Raw genomic sequence first — 27640 nt, 5'->3', positions numbered from 1 at the left:
CATGTACTTCCCTTTGAGTTGGGCGGAGTTAGAGTCAGAGTGATTGACAACTGTTGTCCCGCCCTGCCACTGACTCCACCCCCACAAAAACTATTTCTTTCCCCTCTCATGGTTTTTGTTTTTGGCATATGCAGTTTTATAAGGCCAAACCCTGGTGCTCTTTCATGCAGCTCCTCCAACTCCAGCTCTCATTCACCGTGAGTTCATTTACTCTCTGTTCAAATCTTTTTTTTCTCCTCCTCTGTCCAAGCACACTGCTTTTGCATGATGCCAGACAGCCAAACTAAAGCTGCGTCCCAAATGGCACACTATACACTATGCACTCATGCACTATGTACTTATGCACTTACACACTCAACAGGGTAGTATATGTATGTAGTGTCGTCCCAAATGGCACACTAATGTTTTTTTACTTAGCGGAAATTCAAACCGTTTCCCTGATGACGTTTGATTGTTGCCAAATCATTGAAGTAAACGGCCGAATTATCAAATAATACCTGCCGTGAGTATTGCCGCAATCACTATCGGGAGGCTCTATAATCACTCTCGTAAAAGAATTTTGCTTTCACCATCCAAATTAAATAAAGTTATTCAACATGTGCGTCCGATAGCTCCGCCTCTTCCGCTACGTAAGCAAACCTGCGGTCGTTGAGTGCGTGAAGTGTCCATCATTACACACTTAATTTTAGCGGCTGAATGAGTGCATCATCCGGGTAATTAAAGTGCACTTATTATTTTTAGAGTTTTCAGTGTGAACGCACTACTTACACTATTTATACTACAAAATGGCGTAGAATAGTGCACAAGTATGCGATTTGGGACGCAGCTTAAGTCTCACTGACAAAAGCAGCTCACAATTTAAAAGGTGACTGAGGAAAACTTATACAGAGTAGGACATATAAAATAACATAAAAACATTAAAGTAAAATTTAGAGTGGATTCAGAAATTTCTTTAATGATTCTATAACAATATGCATGTTCTTAGATATCACTAACAGGGGATCACAGCTGAAACCGCATAGATTTTATTTTTAAAGTTAACCAGAAAATTAAGTAACAGAGAAAATAAAATATAAGTATAAAAATAAACAAATTTGTAGCTCTAATTAATTCAAACTGTATTTTTATTTGGACCTGATTTAATTGAGAAATATAATTTTTAAAAGTATATTTCTTATGCTTATATTAATATTTTAATATCCATTCATTAAAAGTGCTCATTTATGAAATTTTTTTTGAAGTGTTGCTGTAAAAATATTTGTATTAAGTAAACCAACAGTTCATATTAATGTAAGGCAGCTACATCAGTTGATTAGCTATTTGATGTGGTGTTATTTAGTTTTTCAATTTATGTTTGCCGCATTTCTTTAGCTAGTGGGTCAGACAAGTGTCTGGACACTCTAGATTGACTGTCCGCTGGGCTCATTGGCTGATGTTGGCATTGAGCCGCGTTCTGAGAACCAGCCGTCTGTTTCCCAGTTAGCATCACTACTAGAGCTTCTGCTACTGTTAGTGCCTAATGAGTCAGCAGTCCTGTCAGACAAACCCACTGCGAGAGCACACACACACGCATGTACGTACACATGCACATACACATGCATGCTAAAACATTAACACATACATATATTCATATTTAGCCATAGAAAAAATTAAGACACCACTTAAAATTATGTTTTTCTAAATTTACTTGATTTATTAAGTGTGGGGATGAGTAAAATGTTAACGTTTGTTTTATTCTATAGAATTCTGATAACAATTCATTGAAATGTCATATAAAAATATATGAATATATGATTTTTTAAATGATCAAATGTTAATATTATCAAAGGTTAAATGCTTTTAGTAGTTTTACAAAATAAAATTAAATAATTTTTTTCTCAAATGCACAACCCCTTATTTTTTCTATATTTGTATATTAATTAGTTTTGTTATTTAAAGGAACAATTTGCCCCAGAATTGAATGTCTCTCATCATTTATTAATGATGTTATTAATGTTAGCCGAAATAAAACAAATAAGACTTTTTCCAGAAGAGAAAAATATTAGCAGACATACTGTGAAAATTTCCTTGCTCTGTTAAACACCATTTGGAATATATTTAAAAAAGAAGAAAAAAATTTGAAGGGGGCTAATAATTCTGACTTCAACTGTATGTATATATATATTTATTTTTTCTTTTTTCACATAATGAAAATAAATGAGGACCAAATGTCAAGAGAAAAACAAAATGTCATTCAATATCCTTGTTTCACAAAAACCGACTAAAATATTTCACATGTAATTCATGATTGCATTATAAATCTTTATGATCATTCAGTTAAGCATTTCCCTTCCTGGGGAAAAAATGTGTCTTTGAGAACCAGATATAATATTTGAATTAATAATTTAAGTTACATCTTTTCAATGACTCACTTGAATGATTAATTATCAATTCTCTGATAAAGTGTAATAAACTCACAATTTAAAATCATAAACTTCAGATACTAACTATTAATGAAATTAAACTGTGATATGGCTTCAGATTAAGCATTCAAGTCATGTGGGACATTTTTAGATTATCTTTATGGCTCATTTTGGGTCGGCCTCATGCATCCTTAAGTTTCTTTATGTCTAAAAGAGTTGCTAAAACCTAACTCTGTGTTCTACAAAATAAACAATTAAATGGCTTTGTAATTACATAAGGCTGAGTAAATGTTGACATTACTGTAATTCTTGTTAAATATTGCCGTAATGCTTTCGCTTGAGCAGTACTGGAGGTTTTAGGTTTGTAGAGAGTCTGGAAGAGCCTGCCATCATCTCACTTCTCTCCACTGTCTCATTCATTCTTTAATTTTTTCATGATTCATTTTCCACAGTCTGTCTTTTATACATCTTTATCCCTTTCTGGTTTCCTTGTCAAATGTTCGTCCTGTAGCCTGTTTTTTGTGGCACTGTGGGGAATCGTAGCCTGTCTGTGTGTATCTGTGTATTTCACTGTGTGCTGTATGTGTTTTAGGAGTTATGTCTGCTCCCCTGCACATCACTACTTGAGGTAATAGGGCATGACTAATGCTTTAGTACATGAATGGATGTATTTTGATCATCTGTACAACAAAAGTTAAATGCTCATCCGTGACATACCTCATAGTGTTTGCCAGTGTGAACTACTGAACATTACAAAATCTTGCCCCTCATTCTTCATAAAGTACATACAGTACAGGGCTAGTTTTAAAATAGTCATTCATCTTCTTTTCGAACTTTAAAGCTGTTGTAAGCAAATTTTGACCAATATCACATATAAAATTCAGAGTTTAATGAAGTTATGAAGGGTTTTCATTAGCCAGATTTGACTAGCAGTTTAGCTTAGTTAGCAAGTTGGCTAACGCTGTTTACAGCAGCTTCAGAGTGCTGTTTTCTAGCAAATTTGGAAAAAGTTTTTTTCTTTTGTTGTTAAAGTCATAATTTTTTATAGAAATGTGGACATTACAGAGCTGTGATCTTGTGATTAGTACATATGCTCTGAGTTGTAGTATAGGAAACTTGTGTAAGCATAAATACCCCTCTTTCCCCTCACACTTTATATGATCTGTATAGTCTATTTAATGTTTATAACATGGCCGAAAGTCAAGTAAACAGACAAGGGAAATGCAAATCACAACTTCAGGTCCAGTCACACAGTAAATTCACAGAGTTTGCACCTCTCACTGGTCTACAAGAGGTACAGTATGACCTCTTTCACACCACACCACTGTTAGAGCTTTAGCAGTAAATAGTGTCAGAAAATCAGCCTCTCCACTCTCTCTCAGCCTCAGAGAGTGTTCTCTTTCCCATCAGCTGTCTACACATTGCTGTAGTTCACTTATCACACCTGCTTGCTGGAACACAGCCTGCCTGTTTGAGGTGTGCTCAGTAAAAATTGATCTGGGGAAGAAAGAAGGTTATATTATTCCCCACCTGAATCTTTTTCTGAAAAAGCTGGCTTGATTCAAATTAACTTCATGTTAGCTAATTTAATAAAATATAAGCTATACAGTGACATCACTCACGAGACATCATACATAATGTGAGACTTCTGTAATCATTTGGAAAATAAAAATTTTATATCAATTGAAAAGAACTATTCCTTCAAAGGGCGCAAAGCACTCTAGATATCCTACGCTTGCTAAGAATCATGGCTATAGGATGCATGATTAAACTTCATGACCTAAACCATTGTTCACAAACATGAGGGATGAGTAAAGCATGCTCATATCTAACCTTCGTAATATGACATCCATAAAGACCTTCTTTTTATTTACGAAATCTTTAGTTTGCTTGAAAAAAGTGCTTCAGGATCGCTGATATTTAATCCATCAATTCATCAGTAACTTTTTTTTTTTACTATTTTTATCACTCATTAAGAGAGTGTCTTTTTTTCCTTCGTAAAATTTTTCCTTCTTAATATTTTATATAATGTGAACATTACAAAGCTGCCATGTAGTGATTAGTACACATGCTCTTGTACTAATTGTTGTAGAATAGGAAACTTGTGTATGCTTAAACACCCCTCTGTCTGTGTTCAGAGCATCAGACAGTTGCTTTGGCTTTATTATGCACAGTTTTAGTTAGCAGAGCAAAAGACTAGCTTGAATCTTATCCAGAAGAGTTAGTGTCAAAAAAAAAAAAAGATCACAAGATTGGAGTCAGTATACTAACTGTGTGGACTCAATCTGTACTCCGATTTATTTTTGTTTCAGGTCTCAGCTTTGACCTGGCGTCTTTTAATTTGCAACTACAGTTAAATGGTAGCCATCAAAATCTTAATATCAGTTATGATTCTATAGTTTAAACAAATTCAAAAACACCATTGTAAAAGGGGGTCTCGACATGGATGGAGAGTACCGTCAACACCAATGCCTAATTGTCTTATCTAAATTAATCAGTTTATGCTAACAGATTTTTTTCTTAAATCGTGTCTTTACCAGTAAAGAACAGCAGCGTTCACTAAAAATGATGTCCGTGTGGGAGCAGCGCACCACTCAGATCCGAAAGCACATGCTAGCCAGCAGTGAGGCGTTGTACCAAGAAGAGCTCAATCCACGGCTCACTTCTAACCTTCCTCTACGCACCGACATAAAAACCCACCTGGACCGGCCTTTGGTTGTGGAGCCTCGCTGTGATGGCCCCATCAGCCCAAACAGTGGCTGGGACAAACCCCAGGATTTGCAAGGCGAGGGCAGCACACCAGAAGAACGAGTCCCGCCTGTATTCGAGCCTCCACAGTCACATCCACCACGCAAGCACCACCGTCACAGAGAGCGTCTTTCTAATGAGACCAATGAAAATGGAGACACTGGTCATGCCAAAGAAGGCCGGCATCACATTCATCACAGCCGAAGTAAAGAGCATGATGGAACACGTTGTAAGGAGGGGAAGGGTGACAGAAGCCGAAGCAGAGAAGGGGGACGTAGACATCACCATCAGAGCTCGGTGGATGAGGGCGTAGGAGGTGGAGAGAGGGAACATCGGCACCATCACTCCCATAGGCATAACAGAGAGGGTAATGGTGTGGTCAGTGCTGGGGGGAAGAGTGAACGGCGGTCCAGGCAGAAAGAGGGCTCACGATCAGGGACAAGAGAGGGAGAGAGATGCTCAAGGGGGGAGAATGGAGGAAATGGAGGGAGGAGGCGACACAGGCCACGGACCAGTAAAGCTCAGTCTACGCTGGAAGGAGAGGAGCAACATGTGAATGGAGAGGAGGAGGGCAAGTCGCAAAGCCATAGGTAAATCTTTTTTCTTGATTTAACAGATTTGTTTTGCAATAGAGAAAAGAGCATTACATCTATCAAATCTGTTGGGTGTCTACTTTTTTGTGTACACTTACAAATACAAAAGTGTGTGCTTTTACAAGATAAGATGCACTGAATATTACACTGAAATTTGAATTGAAAAGTGAATTTTTACTGAAAGTCGCAAAAAAAAAAAAAATAAACACACAGACATGGGACTTATACAGGAACATAGCAGACATTTTAAAAGTGGTGGGGGGAAACAGCTGTATGGGATTCAAAAGTTTACGTTCATATAATTATTAATTACCTGTTTCTAAATGGTCTGTCTTTAAAAGTGAACAGGATGTATCCCCCTGTCCCCCTGGTTGCTACACCTCTGGACATATATCTATAGAAAACTTGAAGTGTCTACTTTTAGATGCAGCAAGTGCATGTTAAAAACAGATATTGTTTGATAAAGTAATGAGTATGAAACCAACACTAGGGGAGATCAGGGCACAAAGTAACACAGGTTTTGGTCAAATAATGAACAAAGTAATGGGGTTAGACAAAACCATGTTATTTTTACCAATAACACACAAGCCTCTCGTACAAATGAGAAGTGAAATTATGATTGCCGGACCTATGGTTTCTGTGCAGTATTGCCAAAAGTGCCAGGCGTAAAAATGTTACTATTTACCCCACCTGTGGGGCAAGTTGTAACAGTCAGAGGGTTAGTTATAACACATGCATATAAAGTCAGATTTTACACAATTAATTTAAATCCAGTTTACTTTAAACAGTAGCTATATTTCCTCAGTAATTAGCTCTTTTTTATTCTACATAGCACAGTATGTTTATTTATTTATTTATTTATTTATTTATTTATTTATTTATTTATTTATTTATTTATTTATTTATTTATCTATTGGATAAACACATTTAAATCTATTTGCATTATTATCCATTTATCCATTATTATACAATGCATTTATTTGCATTATTAGCAATAAAATAAAAAAATATATTAAAAAATATTTTCTATTAAAAGACATTTTATTTAAAAAGTTCTCAACTTTACACTCAAAATTCAAAAATGTATTTTGTTGGTTTAACTAGTGCCCAACAGTGTGTGGCTTAATTGTAACACCCTGTTACAACTACCCCTGCTGTGTCATGTTTTTCTCAAAACTGGCTAGTCAAAACTCACTGTGTTTATTTTACATCTTTTAAAATAGTTTCATTTTTTAGCCTAGAAGACGGTAATCAAAACAATATAATATAATATTGACTATAATAAAAAATACTTTTATGCTGCAAAAATGGTTTCTTCTGTGTTTCTCATCCAATTTTCGCCTAACTTTTTCAATAATTGGCAGGAAGACGTCTGCTGACACTGTGGTGAAAACCTTAGAAGCATGCCATGATTAACCCTTAGCAAATACCTTAAAACTCTGCGTTACTTTGTGCCCTATGTCCCCTCAGTCTGAGCTCAGTATTTTTAATGTGACCACGCCCACAAGGCTTTATTATTACAATCCTCCACATAAGACGCACACGACATGTAAATTTTGGTCAGAAGAAACTGCGGAATCTCCTCGAAAACATGAGAGATATACATGAAAGACATACCTGCATAAAGCTTTGAAAGGGCACTTTACATTTTGAAAGCAAATGTTGCTTAAAAATTAGGTATAACTTTTGAATAATTCTAGCCTACAAAACTTAAAAAGTATTATTCAGGCTCATTCAGTGTGGTTTTTTGGACCTTATTTTAGCTATATATATTTTTTTTCTCCAAAATCTACTAACCATGCATAATATATTTTTTTTTTTTTCGAAAAAACACAAGCATCCACATCAATATTTCTCACATATTATTGTAACACAGTTTGTGCTGAATACAAAAAAGTACATGTTGGCCAATACTATGTAATAAGTAGCTGAAATAAGATGAACAAATCAAATTGATATTAAGATGTGTAGATTTCTAAGGCTCAACAGAGATACTGTAACATGCTAAGTATTGGGTCATACCAACTGAATGCATCTTTGCTTCTAAAATGAAGGACACACAGAGCTCAGGAATAGTAAGAAAAATAGCACAGCGTAGAGTACAAGAGTTTCTGGACACAGCTAATGAGTGCCTGTAAACAAAAACTTGCTATGATTGCCCTGTTTCTGAGTTCTTCTTGGTCTACTGCTTTGGAAATGACACTGATGAGCAGCGCTGCACATTGAAGTTGAAGTTCTTTTAATTATTTCGCCATCTTACATTACACAGCACTCATGGGCATGGTGGTTTTAAGTGTAATGATCTTAAATGATTATCAATGTTGGAAAACAATAGAAAAGTAGCGCATTGGAAAGGGCAAGCCTGTTCTGTTTGAATGGCCCATTATTTGTCAGTTAGCAACTCCTCATTTATAAATGCAATTCAAGTTTAATTTGGTGTCAAGTCATGCCAACTATTTTAGAGCCTTTTTATTTGGTAGATTGAGTCAATTGAATGCTATGACACATGAATCAGTGTGTTATATTTTAGTGATTTGTTCACTTAAAAAACAAAATCATTCACAAGAAAAACTGTAATCTGAGTTTGTCTGCCTCAGGCACATGGATATGGGAGGAGATTCAATGGCTGTAAACCCCCATCAACCTTCAGTTGGAAGCCGGTGGTGTCTTGAGAAACCAGAAGATTCGGACAACAAACGAAATATTGGTCAGACTGGAGGAATGAGCACTCATATACCCGTGACTGTCACTTCTCCCCCGGGAGAAACAACCCTTATTCCCAGTTAGTATTTCTCGTTTTAGGGCATGATAAACTTTTCTATTTTTATAGTATGCATGTTTGGCCCCAAGGTTGTTAACATTAAAAGCTGACATAAGTTGTGTAAATTCAAACATTACCTCTGTTTGTTTTCTCAGTGAACAGTATAGACAGCGAGACAGTGCCCATGACTGAGAAGAATCTAGAAGATCTAAATCAAAGCAGCATTCGTCCCATCCTCCCCTTCAGCTCCATGTTCATTTTCAACCCAACTAATCCGTGAGTGTGTGTGGTACAGTATTTATGGGAAAATGTTGTAAATGTTTAAAACTGTGTGCTTTGAACAACTATTACAGAACCATGCCATTGATAGTGTTGTTTAAAAAAAACAAGAAACATACCTTTAACTTTTTTTCACATGACACTAACTCACATCCAAAAAAAAGAAAGTAAAAGTTCAACATAAAGCATTTTTTGAAAAGTAATAATGTGGCACTGAAACAATTGAGTCATTCCAAGTAAACCATTTGATAATATTAATGCTTTGAAGTAGTGTTTAGACTGTCCAACATGCGTCACCAGTGAGAAGTGTGTCAGAAAGTTATGGCAATATTTAGGTCCAAAAATAAATATTGTTGAATTTATCCAATGCTGACTCTAAAAGTAGCAAATGTTTTTGCTCCTACTGTAAATTAAGAGTAGCTTATAGTTTAGGATGATACAATTTCAAAGCAGATACTTCAAATCTGCTTAACAGCATTCTTAGCATGTGGTGACAACCTTTTTTCAAGGTATACAGCGGTTTGGAAAAGTCAAGGTTTTAAAACTGACAATTTTTTTTGTGCTGTTCCATTCCTATGGTATATGTAAGATTTTATTTTGTTGGTATTTTAAGACAACTGTATCTCCAGCAGAAAAGATCCAAAGATCCCACTTTAAATTTTAAAGAAATCTTTGTTTTGAAACTAATGAAGACAGCAGAAGTCAATGATTCATTTGAATTATTTAGACGTGTTTACTGCTCCAAAATATTTTAAATGTCTCTTTATATAAATATATATTGTGTTCAAAGAAGAAAAAGGTGTTGTTTTTTACCCAGACATTTAAAAAGAATCTATTTTTTAGCAGTCAACACTACCATGAAATATTTTTTTATCCAAGGTTATTATACCGTCAAAATCTTATACTGGCCCTTGCCTACAACATTCACAAGTACAGTGTTTGAAGATGGTGCCTGGCATATCACCAATGCTGTTACATCTACAAACGCTTTTGCTTATTACTTACTCAACCCTCCATAAGATTGGTTGTAAAGTTTCACTGTGCGTGTGTGAGATAAACGTTTTAAGATCTTTAAGTCTAAAAGCCATCCACTCACATAAACCTCCACATAAAGCTCTGTATTAATAGGCAATTTCCAAATGCATCTGTCCATCTTGGCTCTGTTGGTGTAACAGTATAGGATTACTTCTATTTTATTATACTGTATATTAATGTCACACAAGTGCATTGTTGACTTGACCATGCCTACCAGACACTTTCTCTAAGATATGCGCTATTACTTAAATAAATTATTAACTTAAAGACTTGCCTGTGGCTTGCATGAACATATTAATTATCGGTGGTTAAATAAATCAGTATCGACTTCTGTGTGCAATTGCCTTAAGCCTAATTCTCATAGTTTGTGTTTTTTATTCAGGGTGAGACGTTTATGCCACTACATTGTGAGTCTGCGCTATTTTGAGATGTGTATCCTGGTGGTCATTGCCATGAGCAGTATAGCCCTGGCTGCAGAAGACCCGGTCCAAGCCAATGCACCTCGGAACAATGTGAGCTGTTTTATCTGTGCTGAACGGGATGTCAGATTTTGACCTCATTTTCCATTAAGTCCCAGATGAGTGATGCTAACTGAAGACCATTTTATTTTTCGCTTCACAGGTCCTGAAGTATTTGGACTATGTCTTCACTGGTGTTTTCACATTCGAGATGGTCATTAAGGTAATTTTGTGGTAAATTGCTGAAGTTTATTGCATATCTCTTTGGAGATATGATCCTGCAGTCCTTTCTTAACCTGAGATGAGGATATTTGGCATCCGTGTCTCTATTTGTAGCTCATTTTAATATCATAGATGTGAAAAAATGAAACAATTATATTGCGAATAATTCAACTAGTTGGTCAATTTAAAGGGTTAGTTCACCAAAAAATGAAAAATTACTCACCATTTATTTAATTTACCCTCAAGTGGTTCCAAATCTGAATTTCTTTATTCTGTTGAACACAAAAGAAGACTCGAAATCATTGACATTCATGACAACTTGTTTTTCAGAGCTTGCACAGTTATTCTTTTGTCCTTTAGTGACTGACATACTTCAAATAAATTGACTAAATAATAATAACCTTTCATTTTATATTACTCTTCTGAAATACTTCTCTTGTAAGACTACTGTATAATAATGGGACATAGCTCAGAGCAAGCGATATAAAGTCTGTCAGTAATTGTCTTGAAATTGATAGTTAAATGAACTGAATTAGTTAGAAAAATGCCGCTGTAAATGATGTTAAGATTTTATCCTGATTAATCTTTCATATTTATGCTTTTCCTTTGACAAGATGGTGGATTTAGGTTTAATTCTGCATCCTGGTTCCTACTTTCGAGATCTATGGAATATTTTGGACTTCATTGTGGTCAGTGGTGCACTGGTGGCATTCGCATTCTCGTAAGTTGCCTTCATTTGCATTACCTACAGAAACTCCCGTAACTAAAACCCGTACTTAAGAGTGTGACTTTTATCACTGAACTTAACTACAAAATACCCCATACAGTAATTTGAGACCCCTATTAGTGCAAGTTCTTGCCCGTATCCTTTTTTTTATTTTAAAGGTTTTATCCACAGTGTAACAAAAGTGTCTTTGTGTATCTTCATTGTTCCTACTGAAAGCTGGACATTTAATATGTTTAATTCATGCCATTCATTATGCTGCAAGGAAACTTAGCTTTGATTAAGATGTTTGCCAGATCCCACTGATCTGTTGTTTCCTTTCTGTCCTTCTTTGGAGGTGTGGGAGAGTTGACATCACTTTAATGAACTTTTGAGAATGTAGTCCTAGAATGAGTGTATGTGTGTGTGTGTGTGTGTGTGTGTGTGTGTGTGTGTGTGTGTGTGTGTGTATTTGTGATGTAGAGAGCTAATAAAGGAGCTGTCTGATACGATCACCTGCTTGCGCATCCTGTAGAGTAATGGATGAGCCTTTTCAACATTCTAGTATTGAGGAAATGCAACTATTAGAAACACTTGAAATATTAAAGAGCTATAGATATGTAAGAACTTTTAATTGCTATCATGCTGATGCCATAGTTGTTATCAAATAATTGTTATTATTTGCATATGTATTTGCATACGGGGTGAATTTAGTTTTGATGTTTGCTTTGTTTGGGAGGCTGGCATTTTTGGGTGGATTGAATGTGATACTTGGATAGCTTGGAAATATCTTTAAAATAATTGTTTGGAGATAAAAGCAAACAGAACATGGAGTGGGTGCATTATCTAGGAATACCTCCGAATGAAGGGAGCTTGAGTAGATACTGTACTACTTCAGCTTGAGTGTTTAGCATTGTACTGACTATTCTGTCTTATTTGCTGTTCGTTTTTATCATTGTTGATCTGTTGTTATGTCAATGCCGTGTTAAATGTGAGGATATTGATGTACTGTCACTGACTTTCCTCTCCTCCTCTGTTTCTCTCTGCCTGGAATCGCTTGAAGGAGCTTCATGGGGTAACGCCTTAACTCTCTCTGTCTTTGTTTCTGTTTCTGTCTCTTTCTTTCACTGTTCGTTTTCTTTCCTGTCTCTATGTGAGAACACTTAGCTTAGCTCATAGACAAGCATTAAAGCATGGATTCTTCTGCAGTTTCAATCTCCAACCTCATAATTCATCATTCAACATCACTTCTCAACCTATGAACTTGATTCTTCTTCTCCTCCATGTCATTTCAATTCATGGAAGGCAGATCCCATTGATCTGTTTACTTTCCTTTAAACATTCTTACCGTTCTCAGTGGGTCTATGTTACTTTTTGATTATGGAGCATCCTGGATGATCATCAGTGATTCCGGACAGGATGATCAGTGCATGTGTCATGTCATATCACAAAGGACCTGTTTGGTTGGGTTGGAGTGGCGTATCAGGGCAGGTCTGGCTTTATTTGGCCATTGGTTGCATCCTCATTCTCTTCAAACCTCGCAGAGGGTATCCACTGAATTCGTGGGCATGGGAATATGAGTGTATTGACATGCTCGTTCATATGCATGTTTTCAAATTCACAGAAGAAAATGAAATCTGCTGCCAACGTGACTTCTGTGATTGGCCAGATTTTTGAAAGCTTTGTTTAGAGTTAGAGTTAGAGCATAAAACTTAAGTTATAACTAGGGGTGTACTGATATTACAAATCTATGTTTTATAAAATAAATTAGAACTATGACACAAAATATGTTTGTATTATAATTTGATGATTTTATTTTAGACTGGGTTCCCATGGTGTCATAGAATATCTGGAATATCATGGAATTATAGAAGGTCTATTCCAAACAATGAAAGTCAGGGATTTTTTTTTGCCCCTATATCAGGAATTTGTTTGTCACTTAAAATTAAAATTATTTATCTATTTGAATATATTTTGACTTTTTATCACATTGTTTTATGCTTGTTTTTTTTGGCTAACTCAGAATAATATACATTTTAGGATCTTTGGCCTCAAAATGCCCACTTCAAACTGTGTTAAAAGTAGATGTAAAACTACATGAAAAGTTTGTAAAACTACTAATGAGCTATCAAATATGGGCGAGGGAGAACTTTGCAGCTTCACAAACAGTAAGCCAATTATAGCCACAATGAGAACAACAATGGATAATTTACCTCAGGTTTTAAAAAAAATCTGAGGTAAATTATCCATTGTTGTTCTCATTGTAGCTATAAAAGTCCTGTAAAATGATATTCAAGCTAAAACTATTTGGATAATATGTGAAGCGGCAACAGCCTGTTTTTCTGTTCATTATAGGTCACGGGAATTCATCTTTTTAGAATTTGATATTTGGCACAGTGGGAAACCTTACTCTTTACTGTTACTTTTTTCAATCTCAATTGTAATTTAGTTTTAAAGATTGGAGTTACATGTCAATTTGCTGTTTAAAATTACAAAAATGATCAGTTATCAAGTATCTGTTATCAAGTCACTGTTAATCTTTCCAACATAAAAATTTGTTAGAGCCATAATGCATTTCAGAGGTAAACAAAAATACCACAAGATTGACAAACTGCAAAAATCTGTGAATATCATGCATCCGTAGATATAACATTGCTATAAAATAATAACAGTAATGCTCCAGGTTTGAAATCATTTGATGGCATCTATCAACCATGCTCAGGGTTCATGCGTGTGTTATCAATACCTTCAAGACTGATCTATGGCTTCACCATCTCTTTTCTAGATTGGCATGTCTTGGTATTTGCTTCAGATCTTGATTGTGCTGATTTTCAGATCTACCCTCAGTCAGACGTTCCTTCTTTGTCAAGTATACCCTTCATCTCCCCTACAGCCGTCTCTGCAGACTCCACCAAAAGAAGCTGTCATTCTCTCACATCTTTAAAAGATATGAACAGCATTTGGAATTGTCTGTTTCAATCACCATATAAAGAATCTTTCTCCTTCGTGTCAGTTTCTGAAACATTTGCCTAAGAAACTCCTGCAGTTTCTTGTTTCTCCGGCATACAGCCATCAAAGTCATAATACCTTATGTTTTAACCTCTCAAAGGAACTTAGTGGTGCTCATAAAAGTTTCTTTCATTCTCATTGAAATGTTATATGCAATATTCTGAAAGGATGATGTGGTTTTGTGTTAGTGCAGAGGCACTTTCTGTTCTCAGCATGTCATAATGTTTTGCCTTTTGCTTTGTGTTCTTCTCATTCATTAGATCACATCAAAGCGTAAACAGGTGGGGAACCCCCGATATTCTCTTTCCTCCTTGATAAATCTCTTCTTTCATCATTGTCCCGGGCTGACTGGGATAATGTCCTTTACTGTCACTACATTACCAGTGGAGTGAGAGTATCTGTACAGGGTTGGAGCCTCTGCAATAACGCTGATAGCTTTCATCAGAACCTCTTAATGAATGCCTTATTGACACTAAATAGCATTTCTCCATCGTAATTGTTATCTGTGGTCCTGTGAAAGTTACCAGGGTGTCCAGTGGGACGTTATTGAGGCTCTTTATTGTTTGTAGTGGGTTTGGGGGATAAACATCAGGCCCTGTACAGTAAATGCATGCTAGACTAATGTGCATCAGGGAGCATGGGTGGAGTTGCATGACCTTGTCAAGCCCCTTGATTGGGCAGAAGGAGTAACTTCACCATGCTGATTGGTGAACATGCTGTAAGGTTTCTGCTGATTGGCTGGTAGATTGGTGTTCATTGGATTTAGAAGTATGTATGAACTTTGCATGTGTGAGTAGACGCTGGCACTTTCTAGGGTTGAAGATGTACCTTTGTTCATTCTTGTAAATGCTAGTACATCTGCAATTGTAATGCCACTTGCTCTTGCAAATGGAAAGGTCTTTTGTAGTTGTGGGTCATTTATTGAGAAATATAAAGGGGAACCACTGCTTGGGGATCTTTCTATTGTAAGCATTTTCACAATTCAAAAATTTTTTAAGGTGTTTTCATCTGTTAGCACCAATCATAGACCTGCCAAAGCCTTGCTTTTATTAATGCTTTATCGAAGTAAGAGATCGTGAATAAATGAGATGACTTCTCAGATATTCTGTTGTTCTCTCTTCCGTTGCTGCACTGGAAGAACTAAACGGTACCTGCAAACTAATACAGATGATAATTACCAACATACTGTACATTATCTAGCTTATTACACGGCTGCACACCAAATGATTAAATATGTGGGCATGAAATATTAGTTTGAGCTAAAATTTGTTTATTTCACCTGTATATAAGGAAAAAAGGCAAAGATTTTACCAATATTTTAGCTGGCAGGTGCATTTGCTGTCAAAGCAAGCTATGAATGTAGCCCTACTATGTAACCCCTAGAGTACAGTGCTGCCATAAGCAGTTGAAAATATGGCCATGGAGTGTTGACTAATCAGTATCAAATCTTCCAGAGAGCCGTGTAATAATTAGTTGAAATATAATATAAGATAATTGGCAGAACAAATAAAAAAAGAAAAAGAAAAAGAAAAGAAAAGAAGTCTATCCACAGTTAATATTGTCAGTAATCCAACAAAACACATGCCCTACATCAAAACAGGGCTAAGTGAAGACTATTATAAATGAATGTGATGTCTCAGAACTAATATGATTGTGTTTGCTCTTTGCCTGCAATATATATATTGCAAAGAGCTTCAGTTATTCATATGACCATGGAATATTTCCTTATGATTCAGTTACCGACTATGCTTGCCCTTGCAGTTACTTCATTAAATGATATTGTAAGCTTGGCGGTTATGATTTGAGCAATTAGGAGATAAAGCATGACTGATTTCTGCTGAAGATTGCTCTTTTCTTTAAGGGTGAAATAACTTAAATTACATTTTGTTCAACCTTATTTTATTTTTTTTCCTTAATGTAAGCTTGGTGTATTCAATGAATACATGCATTGTATTCAAATCTATGCAGTCAGTTCATCAAGTTGACCATTGTGAAGCATGTCAGCTTGATAAAGGCTATATCAAAGCAAAACAGCATTGGTTCCTGAAAAGAAACAATGCCCTTTTTCAGGGTGAGGTTTCTTTGTCATCATTGGTGGCGTGTCGTTGTGTTAGAATCTGATGCACAGCAGTGTTTGGGTTAACTCCATGGGGCCTTTCTTAATTTGTGCATGAATAATGCTGAAGGATCATTTAATAACAGAGTGACATCTCTTGTAGAACCCATTTAGTGCATAAGTATATACAGTATATGCATGCAATAGAGAATTGTGTATTTCATACTCTTTCACCAGAGCATGTGCTTTTGTGAAATAACACAATCCATTGCTGGAGTGATTAAAAGCTGTGGCACTGAAAGATGCTCATTTGTAAGTTGATTTAAGTTGTCTGTATGAAAGGTGAGTATGTTTAGTCTAGTTAGTGCCCCATTATTGATTTTTACCAAAGGAAACATTTACATCATGTTTACTCACATTCTCGTGTGTTTTGTCTGGATTTATGTGAATCCTTTGATGAAGCCTGACTACAGCATGTGTTTGATCCTATTCTGAATCTGCTGACCTCTTTGTTCTTTTGACTGGTGTAGAGGAACCAAGGGCAAAGACATCAGCACTATCAAGTCACTGAGGGTGTTGCGAGTCTTGCGACCTCTGAAGACCATCAAACGTCTACCAAAACTGAAGGTAAATATTCTGTTGCATTGCAATAGTTGAGCAGAAATTGGCAAAATATTGGTTACATAATTAAAAAGATGTTATATAGATAAGGATATAAATAAAGATAACTATGCTAAAATATTTCTTATTATTTTTAATGTTCAAAACAGTTGTGCTGGTTAATATTTGGAGGAACCCAAGTTTTTTTTTTTCTCAGAATTAAAAAAAAAACAGCGTAAGGCAGAAATATTTCAAATGTTTTGTATTATGATGATTATCTGTGTTATACGTCTACAGCAATTTCATTAATTTTTCAGATCCTAGGCATTAAATGCATTTTTTTTTTCCATAGAACAATAGTTATACAAAAGAATAAAAACCCTGTCTGGCACATTTAGAACAAGAGTATTTGTTTACATATGACAAGGATTGATTTGAAGATCATAGCCCCAAATTATAAATTAAATATTATTAAAATGTTTGCTTTTTCACAATACATTAAATCTTAATTTTACCCAGTTGTTTGATAATGTAAATATTATGCAATTCATAACGATCATATAATCTTTCATACATTTTTCAACTAGAGCTCAGAATGTGATGTTTTATTTTTCTATAAATATGTCGATTACCCTGGTTGATGATAAAACACTTATTTCGATTTTTTTTTCACAAAAGCTTTTTGAAACTTTTAAGTAGACATGCTGCTTTTTTAATATCTAATGTGCTTGGATGTACTTAAAATCACTTGTGTAAACAGAATTTAACGTGGTCACCAAAATGGGACACCAATCCCATTTTGAAAAAGTCAAAAACATGAAAATTATTGTGTATCAAAGTTTGGAAAAGAATACTTTAACAAATAGTTGTGTAAGAAAGAACTTTTTCCCTTCCACTGATTTGATCACAAAACTTAAGTAACTTTAACATAAACCTAAAAACCTAAACCTAAAATTGTTTGCTAAAAGATTATCTTCGGAAATTATTAATAATATTAAATCTGATATGCAACTAAATACAATTAAACACATTGTAAATTATGTCTTTCAAATGCATTATTAAATTGATTTTGCTTGGTACAGTTTCTTAAAGAAATGATGTAATTTCATCCATAATGCTGGACACCTGCTGTATTCTTCACAGTTATGCTTTAAAAACCTGTTTGTGCAGAGCAGGTGTAGATATCACAGCTATGACAGCTGAAGTGAGTGCACTATATCTGTTAATACTGGAGATCTGTCTGTCTGCCATTTCTTCAGCTGACTGTTAAAGTTTCCCGAAAGTGCCTTTTTTCTTGATATGTGATGTAATATTAACTGAAACATGAAGACAGGTTGGGAGGTTTGAGAAGCCCCTCTTCCTTTTAAAAAAATATCAATGAACTAAAGCTATCATAAAAGTCACGGTCTATAACAATAATGATTAGTTTAGCCACTTTTAAATACAACATTAGTAATTCAAATGGGTCCAATGCATTTTGTGGTCCGTGTCGACACATATGGTCTGCTTCATGCAATTATCTGATTATCCGCACCATTATTTTTTTTTTTATATTCGCAAGTGTTTAGATGACCTTCAGTGTGAATGTTGATTTAAATGTGAATAAATAATGAATTTCAGCTGCAGCTTTAGCATCTAGAAGAGAGCTGGATGTTTAAGATACTAGAAAGCTTTTGATTGGCCAGAAGGTTTGATTAGAAATTGAAAGTATAAGGGGACGCCATACAAATGATTGAATCATATTGTCAAAAGCTAGAAATTGCAAGTTTTGAATGCTTGCATCTTCTAAATGTAAATTTTGCCATTGTTTTGGAGCACACTAGCTTATATCTTAAGGCTAATATATTGAAAATAACTTTAAAGAAGCAGAGTGTACAGTATAATTGTGTGTCTGCTCTCTCTCTCTCTCTCTCTCTCTCTCTCTCTCTCTCTCTCTCTCTCAGGCCGTGTTTGATTGTGTGGTGAACTCCCTGAAGAATGTCCTGAATATCCTCATTGTCTACATTCTGTTCATGTTCATTTTCGCTGTCATTGCTGTGCAGCTCTTCAAGGGCAAGTTTTTTTACTGCACAGACGAGTCCAAGGGCCTGGAGAAAGACTGCAGGTACAGAAGGATTAATACAGAAGCACAACTCACACAAGCAGCTCCCCCTGCAGACACACAGCAGGACTGTAAAAGCACCTTTTCATTTTAGAAACAAGTCATGGAAAATAAAAATAAATAATAAAATTCTCATTCTCATTTGTATGTGCACTTGTGGGATTTGTGAATGTACAGTTTAAAAATGCTGGGTTCCACACAATTCCTTCACGTAGTTCCAACACAAATTTATTAAGTTAACTTGATTCTTTTTATAAATTTAAGTGGCTTAAACATAAAACAAATAAGTTGTCCCCAAAAACACTGAAGATTTGTGTAGATTCAGCTAATTTTAAAGAAATATTTTTAACGAACAAAACAAAATCTTTTTTTTTTTTTTTTTTTTTTTTTTGTGTATGCAATGCCATAGAATTGCTTTGGAATTAAACCCTATAAAAGGTTCTTAGCGTACTTCAAGCACCAGTTTCCCACTTGATTTTTCAAAAAATACTTATATTCTGTTTTTGTCACTTGTTTGTTCTCATTAGGGGGCTGTTTTTGGATTATGATAAGGATGATGTGACGGCACAACCCAGGGAATGGAAGAAATACGAGTTTCACTATGACAATGTGCTTTGGGCTTTTCTCACTCTCTTCACTGTTTCTACGGGAGAGGGCTGGCCTACGTAAGTCACCACACATCACAAATTCTCCATGCTCTTGTTTCACGTTTTTGTGTATTTACAAGCATTAAAATACTGTATGTGTAATACAGCTTTATTATTATTATTATTATCTATTTTTTTTCTAATTTGTTGAAATGTGTGCACTAGAATGCATTCGAATGTCTCTCTAAGAGAAAGCATTTTCAAAACACTCGATTTATTTGACACTAGTCTATTTATCGAAAAATCTTAACAGGCACATTTTATCACCCCTTTTTTATGCAGAATCTTGCCTAAAAAAAGGATCATGGTGGAGTGTATCATTAACTGTTATAACTGTTAGTAATATTTAGATTATTTTTTAATTTGTCAGTTTTTTCTAATTTGTTTTCCTTGGAATCAATTTAAATCTGTTAAAATAGAATACTATTAGATGTAATCAGTTAAAAAATCTATATGAATATGGTATAAATATGTCTTAAATGTAGAAAAAGCCACATGCAACTAGTTAAATTCTATTCTGTTGGTTTACTTTACATTTGGGGCCAAAATTGACACAGCTCCATACTCACAATATATTATATCCAATGTGTTTTAAATTCATAAGAATAATTTAAAACACTTTGAATTTATTGATATTACATAAATCTTGTTGTTATTTGTTTAATTTATATTTACCTAACAAATATCAATTACAAAGTTTATTAGTGTCAATGATGTTAAAAGTATATAATCCAAATGGATGGAAATTTTATATGCAATCAATGCATACATCTTATTTGTTAGGCCTAAATATTTTTTTGAGTGTATGACCTATAACCATTTACTACTTGGTATTTTTTTGCAGGGATTAGAAACCTATAAAAGCCTTTGTCCTCTTCAAACACTTCCCTTGTGTCCTCTGACCCCGCAGTGGCCTTTTATGCTCCTGCTTTAAAGGGTGTAATCAGTTTGAAGTGCTACTCTTTGAGGCTGTGTGATACTACTAAAGCGCAGCTCTCGGGAGGCATCAGCCCAAACTCATGAATGTGCTGGACAAGCCTTTGCAATTTGCTGTGATTTATTTTATGAGTTGTTCGCAAGCTTGTCGGGGTCAGTGCGGTGCAAATTAGTTTCCACTCTGTCATTGTTTCCCCAGTGTTTAATGAAATTGTTGCTGTGAGTTTAGTAATTGAGCGATATGTGATATGAAAAAAAGCTTCAGGAGTTTCAATTTTATTTTGATTACTTTGACTCCGCTACTGATTCAAAATTAATTACAGTTGCATTACATTTAATAATTTGGCAGACACTTTTATCTAGGGCAAATTAACAAATGAGAACAACAGACATTAACAAGAAACTACAGAAAAATAATATGACCCTGATCTTATGTTAGTAGCAAAATAAAAACTTTCTTTTTATGCCAAATCATTAAAAGGTTACATAGTCATATCCCATGAAGATATTGTCTATATTTCCAACTGTATATATAACAAATCTTTTTTAGTAATGTGCATAGATAAGAAGTCTTTGAACCCAAAGATTTCAGATTCTTAAATATTTATATCTAGTCCAAATATTCTCCCAATAAACTATACACTAATGGAAAGCTTATTGATTAAGCTTTAAATTGTGCATGAATACAGCTATATTTTGCTTGTTTTTAATATATTATTTAATTTGTGGCTAAAAAATCATTTATTTTCAGTGTGGTCAGAAATAAATTTGGTAAATCCTCAATTTTGAGCCCTGAAAAGTCATGTGAAATAGAAACTAATTTCAATGCGACACAACCCATTTACTCATGCACATTGAGCAAGCTTATACACAACACACCGTCACCTTAGAATTATAAAGTTCTATCAGACATTTTTGTCAAAATTGAGTTATTGACATATTCTTATTAAATGACAGCTTGTTTATATTATGGGATGTTTTTTTATAAGTTGCTTACATTTGAAGACTTTTATTTAAAAAACAAATGTTACACACATACAAATTGCTCTGGAATGCAAAAACTTTGAAGCTCAATACCTCAAAATCATTCAGAGCGCAGATAGAATCTTATAATTCCAGGGTGACGACACACAAAAAATGAAATGAATAAGGAATGAAACCCAGTGAATAAAAGCCCTTTTTCACCTCACCTTACCACACGCCAAGCCCAAAACATTATTAAATCTACAGTAGCGCTTATCAAAACAAAAACAATCCAACGAAAAAATTATTTTATGTTTATGAATTATGCTTCACACAGGTGAGTGGCCTTGACAAACCACCTGTAGAAACACACTCTCTCTTTCTCTAAATTTTTTTATATAAGTATTTATAAAGAAAAAATAGCAGAGAGCAGACAAAGAGTGTATTTTGTTAAAATAATTAGACTGAATGGAAATGTAATTGTAACAGAAGACCAGAGGATTCCTTTTCATAAACAAATTGGATAGAAAATAGAAGACAATAGGTTACAAATTACAAAGTGTTTTTTATAAGAAATAACTAAATGACTAAATATACAGCTGGCGACTCACACAATAGAAGCAAGCAAAAAGATCAAAAGAGCAAAAGTGTGTAACTGCTATCATTTGTTCCATCTGGTCAAATGGCGTATATAGAATATTACATATGAAAAATAATGTTAATTGTATTAGAAATGCCAAATGCATTCAACAAACCTGTCCAGTCAGATACTGATGCTACTGTGCTACTATTTCATTGTTTGTGATCTAAGTAGTGATATAATTTGTTTAAAGCAAATGTAGCCTTCTCTTTTCCCCACAGTGAATTCTATTTGCTTATTTATTTAATTAACGATGGAATATTATCTGTGCACAGGGTTTTGAAGCACTCCGTGGATGCCACTTTTGAGGATCAGGGTCCCAGTCCAGGCTACCGCATTGAGATGTCTATTTTTTACGTGGTCTACTTTGTGGTTTTCCCTTTCTTCTTCGTCAACATTTTTGTGGCCTTGATAATCATCACATTCCAGGAACAGGGTGATAAGGTCTTGTCAGAGTGCAGTCTGGAGAAGAATGAGGTACGACTATTAAAGTTTTGATATGATTAATTCCCAAATCTGCATTATTTTACAGACTATAATCCCATGCTGTAGAAGAAATATAGTTAATTTGGCCGTATTTCTTGTACAAACACAATACAACATTAAAATATGACTAGCAATATTATAAGTTTGTTTTAACATTATTTGTATACTAAGAAAGAAATATGACAATCATGTATGTTAATAATGATTTTATGACACTATTAAATTATAATAGTGTATATAGTATATATAGTAATCATATATATTAATACATTTATTTAATATTATTTATAATTTAGAGCATTACATTATTAGTATTAATGTTTTACATAATTTAGAAAATATAAAAAATATATATTTTTGAATTGCATATAACAATTACTTTTTAAATTCTTGTAAAACAAATAATTTGATTATATATATATATATATATATATATATATATATATATATATATATATATATGCAGGTTAATGTACTGTATGAGCAATATCACACGAGTAGCTGTGCAATATAGCTGTATATAAGCTATGGTGGGAGGCATGCTTTGACTCGAGGCCACAGGCCGAGTGCCTTAGTGTCCCACCACACCAGTGACGATACACAGTTATATTGCTATACAGCTACTCGTGTGATATTGCATTTATACAACACTTTCAAAAAAAAATTATATAACTACTGTATAAGGTCCATTTTTCAAAGAATGTCAACAGAAAGAATCTTTTTTTCAGGCTTACAGTATTAAATACAAAGACAGGTATTAAACTTCCTCTTACACACACTTGAAGATGCTTTTAGTGTTTAGTGGTGTGATACGGTATAGTGAATCCAGCCACAGTAACAGCTGCAGATGTCCAGGTAGGGAATTATGACAGGATTAATACAAGTGTCAGTGGCGGACCACACACACACACACACACCTAAACATTCTGCAAAACAGGTATGCATTCATACACTGACGCACAGTGACTAAAGACACACACTGAGAGCCAGCCAGTCCCATGGAAGAGCAGTCAGCAAGATGTTCCTGCCCCATTTCCTCTGAGGCCCCATTAGAAGGGGCCTAGTCGCTCTGTTTGGCTCTCTCCCTCTCCATATGCCAGCCCAACATGACTCACAAACTGTGGTAGAAACCCAGACCTCAGGAGAAACCATTTATCATCAACACTCACAAGCCAGCCAGGAAATATTAGCGCCATTACGAGTTTATTTTCTGTTTCCTTCACTGGTTAGGCTGCAGTATGACATCCACACTTGTTATTGCTCAATTAAATGGTATTTTTGATTCGATTTGGTTATAAGAGTAAATATGTGACTTTAAAAATGTTTTGCTTAGCAATAAGGATGGAAAAGTGAAGTAAGACAATGTAAATTATTATTATATCCTTTGCTGTTTTCCTCTCAGGTAGACTGCATTATGGCATTTTAATTTGCGTTGGAAACGAGACAGAAAATGTGATTAATAGTCATTTTGTGAATGATTAATTTCTCTTTCACTTTTTTCTTTCTTAGAGAGAAAAAAAATCTTCACAGAAAAATACTACAATAACTTATAGACCTTTTTCTTAGAGTGCAAAATTATTAGGGGTGTGAACCTACACTAGTCTCGCGGTTCAGTTACGATTATCATGCCATCGATTTGGTTCAATACAACATCTCGGTGCATCACGGTGCATTGATGATGCTTTTCATACACAATTAGATTTTTTTTTTACAATACAAGAATTTTTTAATTAAAATTCATTCATTTATTTTCTTTTCGGCTTAGTCCCTTTCTTAATCTGGGGTCGCCACAGTGGAATGAACTACCGACTTATCCAGCATATGTTTTACGCAGCGGATGCCCTTCCAGCCACATCTCTGGGAAACATCCAAACACACTCATTCACACACCCTTTTACACTATGGTCAATTTTAGGATACCCAATTCACCTGTACCACATGTCTTTGAACTGTCTGGGAAACCGGAGCACCTGGAGGAAACCCACTCAAACACAGAGAGAACATGCAAATTCCACACAGAAATGCCAACTGACCCAGCTGAGGCTTGAACCAGCAACCTTCTTGGTGTGAGGCAGACGTGCTATAAATATTAATAATTTAAAATACTTATAGATTTTTAATTAAAATCTGTTCGACTTGATGAGCATTCAGCTTGAAATATTATATAAACTGTGTTGATTGTAAGTTTCTCATTGTACCGCATCTGTACTGTGTCTTAAAGTAAAAACATCTTAGGTCGCACTTTATTTTGATGGTCTCTTTGTTGAGTTTAAGTCACATTACATCTACATGCCAAATAATTATCATTAGATTATAAGTAGACTTTTAGGTTGGGGTTAGAGTTAGTGTAAGTTGACATGTGCTTGCAAAGTTTCTTATAGTCAGTTAAATGTCTGTTTAGAAGCAGTACCAACAGATATTAAGCAGACAGTCTACTAATACTCAAAATAAAGTGTTACCACATCTTAGTTCTGCTGTCAGTGTTTTTTATAAAACAACAAAGATAATGAAATCACTATCTGACTAAATAGCTATATAGCAATGGTTAACCTGTAATTATTTATACAGTGAAGATTATATACAGTATGTAGTGTTGCTTGATTATATTTTTCAGTTTATGTAACTGAAAACTCCTGTTAGGTACATGAAAAAGCTGAAAAGCACTGTTTATTTTAGTATTTCCTTCGCTATATTGTGTTCATTTTGTAATGTATTTTTCTTGAAGAGTTTTTTATTTATTTATTAGACAGTGCTTTTTACTGAACATATACCAAACCATACCAAAACCGTGACCTAAAAACAAAAAACAAACCATGAGAAGTCTGTATTGTTGCTAGTAAAATCTAAAGAACACTACAGTATTTATTACAGTTTAATTAAATCATTGTGGTTAATACTACAGTATGCTGTAGCAATCATCAACAAAGTGCTGTAAAGACTATAATAGGTACAATAGTGTGGTTCAAGAGCACTATAGCATTTACTATAAATTGCTATAGCATTTTTTCTGTGGGTTTTTGATTTGATTTAGTTTGATTACAAGAAAGAAATTGCAACTTTAGAACGTAATTTTTTGAAAAATAAAGTCATATAACACTAGTTTTTTGAGTCTGTAATGTGAATTAATTCCTCTTTTGCTGTATTTTTCCTCTCAGAGAGCCTGCATCGACTTTGCTATCAATGCCAAACCTCTGACACGCTACATGCCGCAGAACCAGCAGTCCTTTCAGTACCGCCTGTGGAAGTTTGTGGTCTCTCCGCCGTTTGAGTACTCCATCATGATCATGATTGCTCTCAACACTGTGGTGCTCATGATGAAGGTCAGTCAGTCATTTAGCTTTCTGTAGCAGAGGAGTCCTTGGAGAGCCACTTGACAGCTGTGAAAGTTTCATTTGGCATTGTTATATCCTTTTTTTGGTAACTCTTTAGATTATGGCACAGATTTGCTATTAATTGGCTGCTTTTAAGCATGGGCTGTTTCATGACCCTCATGTGCACATTTCCAAATGTATTACAATAGAAAAAAAAATTAATTTAGATTGTAATAAATTGTTACATTGTTGCTGTAACCCCAGTTATTAGCGATAGTTCTCCCAAATATGAAAGTTCTGTTATCTTTTTGTTATCCTCCAAACCTGTTTGAATTTTCTTCCTCTATTGCACACAAAAGATGATTTTCTGAAGATTATTAGAAACTGGCAGCCATTGTATTTATTTATTTTTCCTACTATGGATGTCTATGGACGCCAGTTTCTAACATTCCTCAAAATATCTTCTGTTGTGTGCAACAGAAAACAGAAACTGAAAAGGCTTTAGAACCACTTGATAGCAAATAAAGACAACATTTTTCTGTTTGTGTGAATTATCCCTGTGAATATTTTAGTAATTAAACTGTTTTTACTCTTTTGTGTTTTTGATCACCAAATTAGCATATTAGAATGATTTCTGAAGAATCATGAGACACATATTTGATATAAAGTTTGTTTTTTACTTTAATATGATGAAAATAACTTGATTTCATATTGAATTTCATATTCCTCTTGCCTTCTTATGCTTGCAGTTCCATGGGGCGCCTGACTTTTATGAGGCAATGCTTAAGTATCTCAACATTGTCTTCACTGTTCTCTTTTCACTGGAGTGTATTCTCAAGATTATTGCTTTCGGCCCCTTGGTAAGTATCATGCTTATAAACACCACCTAAATGTCACAGGTTACTCAAAAACCAAATATATGTTAAAACCAATTGACAGCTTTCTTTAGAAATATTCTGACTGAAAATGATGGTAGCTTTAGTCGCCAGCTGCTTTGATTGTATGGAAAAGATCTGCTTGAACATTCTGCTAAAAATCTTTTTTTTTTTTTTTTGACAATGAAAAAAATCTTAAAAGTTTTGAATGACATGAAGAACACAATTTTGCCCTAATTCTTCAATGCCCTGTGAATGTTGCTATGCTTATCCCAGGCTGCATTCAAAATTGCATACTTCTATATAGTATGCTAAAATCAGTGTGCGAACCAAGTAGTATGTCCAAATTCATAGAATTCCAAAAACAGAATGCAAGAATTATGGAAATGACCTACTACTTCTAGTGAGATTCTGAAGTGTGCATCAGATACTGTAGATGCTATGCTATCCCATGATACCCTGTGAGAAAACTCATGAATGGGAGTGAAGTGACGCAACTCACGTGGGTAGGTCACATGATCATGACAAAATGGCGGATGTAGTATGTTCAAGTTCCATTCATTCTACTGACATGCATACTGTATAGAACACATTTTTATAACAGCCGAGCAGTATGTTTAAATTCAAATGCAGTACCTACTGAGCAGTAGGCTGTTTCGGACACAGCCTTAGTGTCTTCACATTAGCGTACATGTACTAGACTGCACTGTCTGCACTTTATTCACCAAAGGTTTTCATCGATAAGAATGTCTTTGTAGTCATTTTAAAATGATAATGCATACAGTTGACGTCAGAATTATTAGCCCCCCTTTGAT

General features: G+C 34.7%; 1 protein-coding gene across 15 annotated transcripts in view; it reads left to right on the top strand.

Moving 5' to 3' along the window:
* The window catches only part of cacna1ba (calcium channel, voltage-dependent, N type, alpha 1B subunit, a), a 189851-nt gene that overhangs the window by 128135 nt on the left and 34076 nt on the right, over positions 1-27640 (top strand). For 8 of the 15 annotated variants that reach the window (XR_012405930.1, XM_009301505.5, XM_073950453.1 and 5 more), the window contains 13 exons: positions 135-197; positions 4943-5740; positions 8341-8525; positions 8660-8780; positions 10201-10330; positions 10440-10499; positions 11113-11219; positions 16797-16893; positions 18810-18970; positions 19495-19632; positions 22429-22630; positions 25795-25959; positions 26700-26810. Coding sequence is in view for 14 of the 15 variants with exons in the window: in XM_009301505.5 (XP_009299780.2) it covers positions 135-197; positions 4943-5740; positions 8341-8525; positions 8660-8780; positions 10201-10330; positions 10440-10499; positions 11113-11219; positions 16797-16893; positions 18810-18970; positions 19495-19632; positions 22429-22630; positions 25795-25959; positions 26700-26810 (2338 nt within the window). In the remaining variant the exon portion in view is untranslated. 15 annotated transcript variants of the gene reach the window in all.

The sequence above is a fragment of the Danio rerio genome, chromosome 5, assembly GCF_049306965.1.
Source record: "Danio rerio strain Tuebingen ecotype United States chromosome 5, GRCz12tu, whole genome shotgun sequence".
NCBI classification, from domain to species: Eukaryota; Metazoa; Chordata; class Actinopteri; order Cypriniformes; family Danionidae; genus Danio; species Danio rerio.
This window is presented reverse-complemented; position numbering and strand designations above follow the sequence as displayed.